The sequence below is a fragment of the Pagrus major genome, chromosome 7 (genome assembly GCF_040436345.1).
Source record: "Pagrus major chromosome 7, Pma_NU_1.0".
Classification (NCBI taxonomy): domain Eukaryota; kingdom Metazoa; phylum Chordata; class Actinopteri; order Spariformes; family Sparidae; genus Pagrus; species Pagrus major.
In genome coordinates, this window is record NC_133221.1 from 19,164,704 (window position 1) to 19,177,068 (window position 12,365).

The 12,365-nt window shown below is 41.6% G+C and overlaps 1 protein-coding gene across 6 annotated transcripts in view; it reads left to right on the forward strand.

The window, feature by feature from the left end:
• Positions 1-12,365, forward strand: part of rerea (arginine-glutamic acid dipeptide (RE) repeats a) — a 135,085-nt gene that overhangs the window by 113,510 nt on the left and 9,210 nt on the right. For all 6 annotated transcript variants that reach the window (XM_073469457.1, XM_073469453.1, XM_073469455.1 and 3 more), the window contains one exon: positions 1,325-1,405. In XM_073469457.1, the coding sequence (XP_073325558.1) occupies positions 1,325-1,405 (81 nt within the window). The remainder of the gene's footprint in view (positions 1-1,324; positions 1,406-12,365) is intronic.

A 12,365-nucleotide genomic window follows, 5' to 3' on the forward strand; every position in this document is an offset into this window, starting at 1 on the left:
GACCTTTCTCCACACAAATCAGCCTGCCTCCCCTCTCGGGCTGCCAGCGAGTTGAGTTTGTGCCTCTGTGTGCGTGTTTAACCCAACGCATTTAAAGGATTGCTGTAGTGTTTTACTAACAATCAGTGGCCTTGCTCATCCCGTGTGGGGGAGGACAGAGGCACGAAGCCTGCTCTTGCAGCGTTAGAGGATAGAGAGCAGGCTGAAATGAGCGACACTAACGTGAAGCGCGGGATTCCACTCCGGGTTTTCCAGCCTGCTGCGAACCAGAGGCTCTCTTGCAGAAAGATCACATGTAAAGCCTTCCCCTTTGTAGTGGAAGAGCAGAGAGTGACAAGCTATTTCTTGCTTGTAAAAAAAGGGGGAAAAAAGCAGTGTACCTTCGGAGACATTGTGGATTTGCCCCCTTAATTTTTCCCTTTACCTGTGGCTGGATGTAGAGATTTGTCTTGTGTTCCCTGAGGACTTTTCCCTGCTTTTTGCTGGAGTTACTTGGTGGAAACGGTTGGCTGAGATCACTGAGGAACGGGGCTCGCCTCTGGAACAAGAAAGTAAATCTGTTGGTTGTCTGCTTCGCTGGTTATGAATGTTTTCAGCCTCCGCTTTTTATGGCTCGCAGTCTGTGCCTCTTAAAGGAGAAGGAATATATTTAGGTTGTTCAGCTTTTTGCTTTTTATCCTCTTCTGTTTCTTGTTGTTTTCGTGCCCATAGAGGTGAGGTGACCACATTCAGTTTTCATGTCAGATTAAATCCGATGTTATGAAGTAGCAATTTCTGTCATCATGCCGTTCACCTCCTTTTCATACGAGGTGGTTTTTATATATTTTTTTACATTTTGACATGTTTTCTGTGCTTTTAAAATGGACAGACAAAAATAGAAACTGTCCAACATGCACAGTGAGGCATTTTCTTGTTTCTTTAACTCTCAAGTTCAGGTTTTCACTTTAAACTTTTCTCTTGTCTCATTAACAAAATGTTCAACGTGAACCCTATTTAATATATTTTTTATAATTTATTATATTTTTCAGTATGTATTTTCTTTGCACGTGAGAAGACGAGCATAATCTCAGCGTCTCTCCCTGCCTCACTTGTCATTTCCTCTCTCGTTTTGCCCTGACATGGCTGTGTTTTCTCCCGAGTTTAAACGACTACAGAGGTTTTGTAGATACACATCAAACCTCTGCAACCACAGACGAGCAAAATGAAAACTGTTTTTTGTCGTGGTGCGAGCCTGTAACTTTATGCGGTCGGTTTAGCTGACTTCACAGATAGTAACTGGGTCTCTTTTTTTCTCTCTTCTCTCTTCCTCTGTGAAAAATTGCAGAAGCGCTTCATTAAAGGGTTGAGACAGTTTGGCAAAAACTTCTTCAGGATCCGGAAAGAGCTGCTGCCCAACAAAGAAACGGTAAGACGATGTGTTTCTCTCTATACTGCTGAACTTTTTTCAGTGTGTGTGTCATTTGTTTTATTGCACAGAAACGGATAAAATGAGGTACATGTGGTTTGCTTGAGCAGTAAAACATTTTTAGTGTGATATTTTGAGCGTGGCTGGTTTTTAACCCAGAGGCCTTATTGATAAGAAGTAAGTGCTGCCTGCCAACAACTGCTGCAGTATCGTCAGATTCACTTCAGACAGTCTGGAAAATAAAAAAACAACTTGTTAAACCTCAGAGGAGAAAATGTTAAATGTACTTTACAGACAGTTACACTTACAAGTGACATGCTGAACATTAATTAGCACCCTCTGTTAGCAAGTAGTAAACAAGCAGTGCAGATGTGATGTGAGCCGCTGTGTTTACAGCACATCTCAGGGCTGAAGAGGAGACGTCTTTATCTCATGTTTGTGCTCGAGTGTTAAAGCGGCACTCGAGATATTTTTTTTGTTTTCAGAGTAGTTAAAGGTATACTTTGTCATACTGGGAAAATTTAGAAATTCAGGATGGTAACATTTACAATATTAATGAGGTAATAATTCAAACTCAGAAATATTTATTTTTTTCTTAACTGAATAAACGAGCTGTTCTCAGGGGAAAATAAGGTCTTCAGAACTGTGTTTGAAGCTAGAAAGGTGGCAGGGTCCGCCAAATATAAACAAAGTAAAGCAGTTATGGTTAAAATTTCTTCCCCAAAACTACGTAGTGCACCTTTAACTGTTGGTTAAAGGCTTCCACGAGAGTTAAAAAGCACTTTTGTGATGGGAGCCTTTCATGTAAACATGTGATAGTTGTGCTTTTAAAGGAAACAGAATGTTATTACAACTTACGTTTAAGTTAAATTATAGATTCAAAAGATACAACTTTGATGTTGTACTTTATTTTTAATTAATTTTCTCATATATATTGGAGGATAATTCACATACCCAAAAAAGATTTTGGGTTTAAGATGTGAAATTTTTTGTTTCTTTTTCGACTGATCGCAGCTGAAAATATTGGCCCCTTCATTTGCGAACATGACTGATGTCAACAAACCTTTAACAGCATCAGAAAATATTAATTTCCAATTTGTTGCAGTCCAGTGCGAGTGGAAGTAGGTCACAGATTTGTACTTTGAATTAATTGGCTTACATTAGGAACACAGATCATTGTCCCTTTAATTATTTTGAGGATTAGATTATAACTTTTCTTGCGTTCTTGTAGTTTTAAGGTTTGTCAGTCACTTGTGGGAGCTGGGATTGACTGAGACAAAGTGATTAAATATCTGTCAGGCTTTAAGGAGCTCTGCTAATTGTGTTGTTTACGAACACGAGCAGGAGGTTGTTCCTCCTGTCAGAGTTTCCCTCCTCTGTGTGTGTGTGTGTGTGTGTGTGTGTGTGTGTGTGTGTGTGTGTGTGTGTGTGTGTGTGTGTGTGTGTGTGTGTGTGTGTGTGTGTGTGTGTGTGTGTGTGTGTGTGTGTGTGTGTGTGTGTGAGCGCGCGTTTGTGCGCAAGCGTCAATGTGTAAATCAGCACCGAACAACTGTGTGCCTCATTTAATGGGTCAAATCCAGGCCTAACAATGATTAACAACAGTTGACCTTATTAAATGTGATCATTATGTTAAACACAAAACATGTCAGCCACACAGAGTTCATGTTGTTCCAGTTTAAGCTGACTAACAGTATTTTACTGTAATCTTTGTCTCGTATATCTGCGCAAGGAAAACTCTTTAAGAGCATGACAAGCGCGGAGTTTTATCTCTGCTGTAATCGGCAATAAAGAGAACATGTTGTACATGTACACGTAGCTTCAAAGTGTGTGCTAGCTGTTAGATTATTCCTAGATATGCAATTTGATTCACAAAGCAGTGCAGGCCTTGCTGTTTTTTTGTGAGGCTGCTCCTGCTGGAAGTGTGCCGATGCAGTGCTGACACAGACATCAAAGGAAAATCAAAGGTGTCTGTCATACTTCTCGCCACTTCATTTCCTCGTCTGCTGTGAGGACATGTCAGCCCTGCTTCTCAAACACCCACCACCCCCATACACACACACACACAAACACACACACACACACACACATCATGTAATATTTTTACTCAAGAACTCTTTAGCGTCACCTCCTTTATGCTACATTTTTTATTCCTCCAAACCAATTTGACCCTCTTGAATAAGAGATTAAAGTGTATGAATACAGTTTCCTCACAGAGGTTTCTTCAATTATTTTTTACTGGTTTTGAAATATATGACTCGTCCAGTTGATTGGCTATAAAGGAGGTATTAATGTAATTCAACCTGGAGGGGGAGTCTACTTGGCAGGAAAGGTAATAGACCTCCTCCAGGATCTGGGCCTGCCACCACCACAGAGCAGAGACAGATTAATTTTCCCTCTGCAAATGGAAAATAAACTGCCCTTTAAACATATGAAAAGAGGAGAAAATGACTGGGAGAGCAAGAGGAGGGTAGTAGCAACCGGAGGAATAGGGGAAAGGTAGCGTGGAACATAGACGCTGAAAAACCTGGGTTGTTGTCGCACAGTTGCTTATGATTAAACTGGCTTTTGTGCTGTAAGACTGATCTGAGTGCAAGTCAATACCCGTTACAGGAAAGTTGCAGTTATTTATATTCCCAAATCCTGAATCTAGAACATGAGCACAACAGTATCTCAGGGCACATATTTCTAGTATTGATGACAAGCTATCGAAAAATGTTGCCGAAATTAAGGCGTCCGTGCCTTAAGTGAGCAGACAACTGTCCTCGAGATCTGATTGCAGAGCATGAAGCTCTTGAGCTGATATCCAGAGGTCCAGCACAGTGCCTCTGCCCCTCGCTGTTCCTCCCGCTAGCCCCTATTAGCCGCGCTGCCCCTGAAGCGCCAGCGCGGCTCAAACAGCCAGTGCCAAGGGTAAGCACCCAGCGCTGTGTAAACACACCAGGCCTGACTAACACTCAGGAATGCTTTATATAAAGTCACATAAAGGCCCAGAGGGGGGAAGTGGGTGTGTCGTCTGACCGTCTGCAACTGGCTTTGCTGCCACCATTTCCTTCACTCCACTGAGAGGATGTCATGGAACACGAGCTCGCTGCTGCTTCCAGTGTTTAAACAGCTAAATATGCTGAAACAGCAGATCACAGATAACTCCGCGCCTCATATTTGCACTGGAGGGGTTTTCATAAAACCGTGGTTTTAGCGGATATCAACAGACAGTATTTGCCGAACAGATTTGTATCAGCTACAGCTCTGTTTGCTTTACAGCCAAACAGAGAAACTGACAGTTGGAAATTAGATCAAATTAGGAGGCTCAAGTTTTGGTTTATTTCCATCCATAACTCAGCCTGAACCATTTCACTGGTACAGCAAGATAATAATGTGCAAAGATATATTATAACATAACATCTTTTCACTATAATGAAGAAACAAAGTGAAATATGCCGTGTCCTTTAAGAAAATACAAGTAATTTATTTACTTTATACTGAGTGTGCTGTGTATTTATAGATCATAAAAAATGTTTCACAATAGAACTCAGGACAACCATAATCTAATAAACCCAATGAAGCGCTGTAAAACAATTTACAAGCGTAGAACAAAAGCTTTGTTTATGTGTGCATGTTTATCAGTTCAGGTTTCCCTCGAGGCTGCATCCTGTTGTTTATTCTCTCGTGACTGCTCGCCTTTACTCCACGTTTAAATATTAAAGTTCAAACAGTGTATCTGCGCAGAATTACCATTAGCATCAACACAGTTAACCATTTCTGTTTATGTGAAAAATCATGTGAAGAATTAAGATATTAAACATTTATAACAAGTTTATTCATATTAGTTTATGCAGTAATGTAATGCACTTTTTAGTTATACAGTCAGCTGGGCCTGGTGCAGCAAAGCATCAGCTGCAAACCATGTAAAGCTACATGACAGGGGCAAAAAAAAGAATAAAACATACAACTGATTCACGGAGACGTTTTTGTGCTGCCGGTTCCTGCTTTGTTTTGATACGGAGGTGGAAAAGACAGAAAGGTGCAGTGGCAGTGTGTTAGAACAGCTAACAGCCACAACAGCAGAGCAAGAAGCAGCAATCATTAAAAAAATATAGCCATAACTTTCAGCACTACGTGTGCCCTCGTTTAGCTTTTGATTGTGAAGGAACATTAAAGGGCACAAAAGTCACCGTGACTGTAGAGGGTGTTGTAATTATCGGGGCATATGTGCGACCTGCATCTGATTTTCAAAACCCTGCCTCGTTTGTGTCGCTGTGATGTGCTGAGCAGCTCTGGCAGCATCCTTTTTTTCTCTGAGAAAAGAGAGCACTCAGCCCCCTCCTCCCCTCCCTCCCTTCAGGCCCTGTCATTTACAGGATGGCCAACAGGAGAACAGTGCTCTCAACACAACCTCACAGCAGATGTTTGCCCTGGTACAATCTGTACAAACGTCAAATTGAATTCATTGCCATGTCCTTAGCTCAGCAGCCAGAACCTTGGGGATGACTGTGATTATAAATACTTTGGTTGAAACACTAATTAAACCAGCTCCAAACTGCAGGGGCCAGGTCCAGTTGGCAGCAGCTGTCAGTCGTGTGACAGAACCACTTTGGTGTTTGGTAAATGATATAACTTGTTTAGGCAGTGAAATCACTGTCAGGCTGACGGAAGCTCAACCAGCATGTATTGATGTTCTTTCAGCGGACCACAGCGCGGCCAAGTGCAGGCAAAATCTTTTTTCAGCCTAATAGATGGCGCACGGAGCGCCGGAGCTCCCTGTGTAATTGAGTTCTTTGGTTAGGCTTCATGTTGTGGTTTTTGGGGGACTAGCTTATCAGCAGAACGCGCAGGATCGACCCTCCAGCAGAAAAGGCACTGTTGCCTTCCAATCTGCTTTCATTGGCAAAAGCGCTTACAGCAGGAAAAACACGAGTGCTGATTCTTCAGCATGTGCATCCCTGACCTGTGAAAGCAGAGCTTATTCAGTCATTCTCCGGCAGAAAGGCTCAGCGCAGCAGGGAATGGCTGTCTATTTAACTGCCTTTCGCATACACTCTGCTCCACCAGCCAAGGTCCTTTTACTATTCAGTCTCCGCCGTCTGCCAATGGGCTCCGAGGCATCGCTGCACTGGAGGTCTATTTTTGAATCTACTACATTGCATGTGGCTGAGAGCTTTAATGTTTGAACCCTGGATTTTATTTCACTCAAACTCGCAGGTGAATTGTGCAGCTTTAATATCATTAGGAATAAAACGTGAATTAAAAAGTTACGCTTTAATTTATTTTACTAATTTCAGATTGGGAAAATCCAAAACAACTTTCTTCTGAACTTCTGAAACAATATCATTACAACTGTATTTTAAATTCAACAAAACAATTTTTATTTCACCTTGTTGCAGGAACTGTTCTTATATTACAGCTGCAACTAACGCTTACTTTGATTTTTATTCAGCCAGTTATTTTCTAGATCAATCGATTAATCTATAAAATAATGAAAAATGTCCATTCCGTTTTACCAAGTCCAAGATTATGTCTTTAAATGTTTCTTTTACCAGTCCAAAACCCAAAGACACTCAGTTTAATGATATAAAAGAAAATAAAAACAGAAAATCTCCATATTCGAAAGGCTGAAAACAGCATTTTCTCCCTTTTTATACATAAAAATTTAAATTAAATTAACACGATTAATCAATTATCAAAATAGCTATCAATAATTAGATTATGTTTATGCTCTGTCATATTTTAGTGTTTGTTATTTTATTAACATTAACTTATTGAAAATGAAATGGCAAATCCCAGATCAACTTCGAGCATGAAGCTAACTTGCTGTTCATAGTGAAGTTTTACAGCATCATATTTATGGCATCTGTATCGTGTAAAGTTTACACATACTTGAACAGGAATGCACTTGAAAGACTCAAGATAAATAAACATGCACTTTTACGACGTCAAATGGCCCTTTAGTCATCACAAGTACACTTCTGACCTGCTTAACCACACGAGCGTTTACAAAGTTCCCCCTACAGTTACAGTCAGCATGAGGATGATAGAGAAGTCAAGCACCACTCAGTGAAGCGATACACTGTACAACCTGTCATGGACGATGAAGAATACCAAGTCCAGGGGTCGAGCACATACATAATTAAACCCTGGTTTGATTTAGCTCAGAGAAACACATCCCCCTCTTCACCTCACTGAAATGAATCAGGAAGCAGTCCTCCCTCCTCGGGCTGCAGACTGGAGTGAGCAGGAGGAGCGCAGGTTCATGCTGCACTAATGGATGTTTACACAACTCACTATCAGCCACCAGAACCCAGAAGTCACATGTTCCCTGCTCACCCCACTCTCACTGCCACAGTTAAGTTTTTACCAGAGATTTTTATTTGCTGGGAGACTTTTTTTAAGGAAGGGTTGTGGTCAGACTGAATGCTGATTGTCCATTGTTATCCTCTGCTGGCTCTTTATTCCTCTCTCTCCCTTTCGGCTCTCCTCCACATTCGGCCCTCCCCCTCCTCAGCTTCTCTCCTCCTTCCCCTGCTCTTGCCAGTAACGGCCTTAACCGTTTGGCTCCATGTCAAAGCAGGGGCCTTTTGTGGCTCTGTCACAAATCTGCCAGGAAAAACAGAAACCATCTGTTCAGGCCTGGGCCTGAGAGGGGATGAGGGTGTAAATACATGAGTTTAGCCCTCGCCCTCGGCCCTGCCTGCGCACACAGGACCACCGAGCCCCAGTGGAGGATCCTGCACTCCCACTCAGTCCCAACCTGCACCAGCTATTACACTGTAATCTACAGCGGTTTCATTGTTAACCTCATTCAGTCTATATCCTGCAAACAGATTTAGACTGATACAAAACTGATATTAATTTTTATGAATTACAACATCATTTTACAACACTTCTAAAATAGCTTTTATCTAGAGATGGAGGGTACTTCTAACTCTTTCGCCTGCAAGGCTGCAAATAACACTTATGAAAATAAGTGTTATTTTAGCAGCAAATCTGCAGATTATTTTTTATTAGTCTGTAAATTTCAAAAAAACATGTGAAAAGTGCTCATCACAATTTCCCAGAGCCCAAAGTGATGTCTTTAGAGCGCTTCTTTTGTCCAACCAACAGTCCAAACCCAAAGACTCTTCATTTACTATCATTAAATGACAGAGAAAAGACAAACTTTACATTTAAGAAGCTGAATCCAGCAAATGTTTGGGATCTTTTCTTGAAAAATTACTTTAACGGTAAATTGATCATCAAAATAGTTGGCAACTTATTTTCTTTAGATCAATTAATTGACGAATCGTTGCAGCTCTACCCACCTGTTGACTTAAAGGTGCAATATGTTAGAAATGTTGTTTTTTAGTTTTTTTTATGAATTAAAATTATCACCAGAGTGTGAAGAAATAACAGTATTTGACAATATTGACATTTATTTATGGTTTTGCAGAGCTATATACTGATGTTAGCATGATAAAAAGCTAGCAACATCCCATCCGTTCAGGTCAGAAATTCCTGTGCTAGTGGTATAAACACCAACAGTCTATTGTCCCTCCAAGCTACCAGGCTGGACCACTAGCTGCACAGCTAATCGAGCTAACAAGCTAACAACATTTAAGGTTAGCAGCAGTTAGCAATTATGCTGGTGATTTGTTTTGATTATGATTTCAACAATTTTTAAATATTGCATATTCATTTTTTTTTTTTTTTTTAAATGTATTTATATGCCAGCACAGGATTTATACAATTATTCTACAATTTTGCAGCTATAACTCTTAAGAGAGCAGATTATTTTTAAAGTTATTTAATTCAAATTTCAGCAAATTGAGGAAGAATAAAATCTTTGCTCAACCGAAGACTATCTTCACCGTGTTTCTCAGTGATGGTTGAGCATGAAGGAAGCCTTCGCTATACATAATCTTTGAACCCCACATCCATTTCACACATCCATACTTGTATGCAGACGACCATTTTAAGTGGCAATAACCGGAATGGAAGCCCTGAGTGTCGTGATAGGAGGGTAAGCCCTTTCCTTGTCGGATAATCCACCGGCCAGAAAGCTCCTGCAGATGGAAGCAGTCTAAAAGGCCTTATAATACAGAGCTTATGTTGTCACTATCTCATGTTCTGTGGAGCGGCAGCAGCACACTCTGTACCGCTCTGCAGTGATTTAGTGGACTTGGGGGAGAAATTATGGTGCGGAGGCCAGGGCCAATCTACATTTCTATTTCAAGTATTTCCAATGAATTTTTACTGGATACCGGTGAACCGTTTTAGAGACAGGTTCCTGGAATAGTTTCTTCTTTTCTGTCGTCTTTATTTTATGAAGGATTGGCAACTTTACTCGGAAGCCTCAACAATTACACACTAAACACACAATCATAGAAAAAGAAACACAAGGTAATGAAAGTTTAAGCATTGCTGTGGGCATATGGCAGCATGACAAAGTGACTCTTATAGAGAACAGTACAGATAAGACGAGAGATCAGACGTATGTGGCTTCAAGGAAACAGAATTTGACATGCAGGAAGGCTGGGAGGTAATCTATCAATCTCCCTTTGACACTAATTTACAGCACAAAACCTGTCTCAACCACAGGAATGCCACGTTCATCTTCAACAGACAGCATATGTAACTCTACTTTGAAAGTCTCGCCTGTGATTTCTTGCAGACATCAATCTTTCTTTCGTCAGCGAGGCAAAATATATAACAAACATTACAAAAAGTTCTAGCTTTTTTGCATTATGCATGAAAGCCCAGAGCACCTTTTGTCATGGATTTTTAATAACTTTTAAACTCAACATGCTTACTCTGAATTTGTCGAGCCGCCTCTTTTGTTTTCCCCCTTTCCAATTACAGGCAGGCTCATCAGTGCACCTGTTATTCCCATTCAAAAGCCCAAGTTAATGTTTTCATTAGCCCCTGCCTAATGTAATGGTACTTGACACAGTGTAAGTGATGGAGAGGCAGGGTGACCTTTCTCCTTGTCTGCCAAGCTGTTGTCGAGGCCGTGCGGTTGTCAGCCTGCAGCGAGGAGGCAGAGAGGCACTGCTGAGAACAGTCATTAAGCACAGAGCCAAGCCAGCGCTCGGCACCACTCGACACTTTTGATCTGCACATTTCAATTAGATTTCACATCAGGACGCCTGCCTTCCCTCAGTTAGCACCTGCGCCCTGCCCTCCCAACTGCCCGGCCAGGCTGGAGAGGGAGGGAGGCGCACAGGAAACGGGCAGAAAGTTGCGTTAGCAGCCTGACATAGATGCACAAACACATGGCGACATAAACAAGCGTTTTTGGTGATATTAGCTGCGCTGTCAGGGTCATTTGAACACTGTAAACACAAGTAGAAGGTTAATCTTTCCTTCTTTATCCAACTGGTTTTCAAATTTCAGTTAGGAGCCCTACTGATTTGTCTACATGTAGAATCGTTCCCAGCTCTCCAGGTGTGCTCATCTGCAGCAGTCTTGAGGTCTAAAAAAAAACCTAGTCAGGCTGTGTGGCTCGGGACAGCCAGAGTTTTGCCATAACACAGCGCAGCACCTTAATTTACCCTGAAATGTGAGAAGGTTTCATTGAGCTCAGACACCCTCAGTAAATGTTCCCAGCACTGCTTTGCTTGATAAGACGGAGCACTACAGCAGCTGCTAAATATGAATTTGCCCAAAGAGCCACATAAAGGGAGGTCTTATTAAACAGGCCTAAGCCCACTGAGTCAAGCACTTTCTGCCAATCAAAGCAGTGATTGAGAGAGACTTAATGTCAGATACTCACACGATTTGTTGAAGCGATAAAGTAGGGCACGTACTGGCCAGTCTCTGACCTGTGTTTTCTCACAGCAAGATACCAACAAGTAGTTTTATATTTCATGAGATGACATATAAGAAATTAAAGCTGCAGTAACCTTTACTTTTCCATTAACAGCAGCCTTTTCTACTGCTGGCTTTGTTACAATGTTTTATTCCCTTATTGTTAAAACAGAGTTGAGTGAGAAGCTTTTTATAGCCATTTAAAACACTCCACCATTTCATCAAATCCTTTCCTGCCATTGTTTGTTTTTGATAGATGTTAAGCTGTGGCTGAAAAGCTGTTACTGCATTTCAGACAGAAATGCACTGACTAATTTATGTCAAGTTTCTCAGCTGAAGCGAAGAAGGAAAACAATCGATAGCCATTAAACTCTGGGAGCTTTGTTGAACAGCTGTTTGACAGACCTTAAACAGTAGATGGGCGCCCTCTGGGCTTTAAAGATTACAGGTGACTTACTGCTCAGCCAGCAATCACACCACACCTTCATGAATTTGTTATAGAGCCAGTGGACCACTAACAAGTGAGAGTTCATGGTGAGGAGGAAAAGGGCAAAGCCCAACAGGAAACTACATAATTGTCCCTGACTCCTGTTGCCAGTTTTCAAGCCTTGTTTATTATGAGCGTGGCCGGAAAGCGGCGGTTAATATGCACAGGCTGCCTCAGCAAAGTGCTTTCTGATCCATGATTGCATGTGTTAATGTTTCAGTTGGGTATTGATTTCCTGGCGGCCTTTTGTACAGTGGATTTATCCGCCTCACTCGCTGGCAAGCGCGCCCCTCCGAATGTTTGATTAAAGTTCAATTGACTCTTCCAGTGAAGGGGCGAGGAGCCATTTCACTCCCTATTTGTAGCGCCAAAGCTCTGCCTGACATGTTCTTTTGTTCCTATTCAAGCTCCTGCCACCCAGGCAGCCACCAATGCACTGATCCTAATATCCCTGCATTCAGTGAGCCTCCTCGCCTAATCCTGGGACAGACAGGGCCGCAGCACAAACATGCCCGGCCAGCCACAAATCCTGGCCTGGACTCACCCACTCGGTGGCCTTTGACTGTGAAATACTGAGCAGACTGCTAATGCGTACCTTCCACATGTTTTGTTCAACCTAACTGCTCATATTTCACTGACTTTTTTCCAATTTTCTCAACAACTTTGGAAAATAGACTTTAATTCCTTTAAATT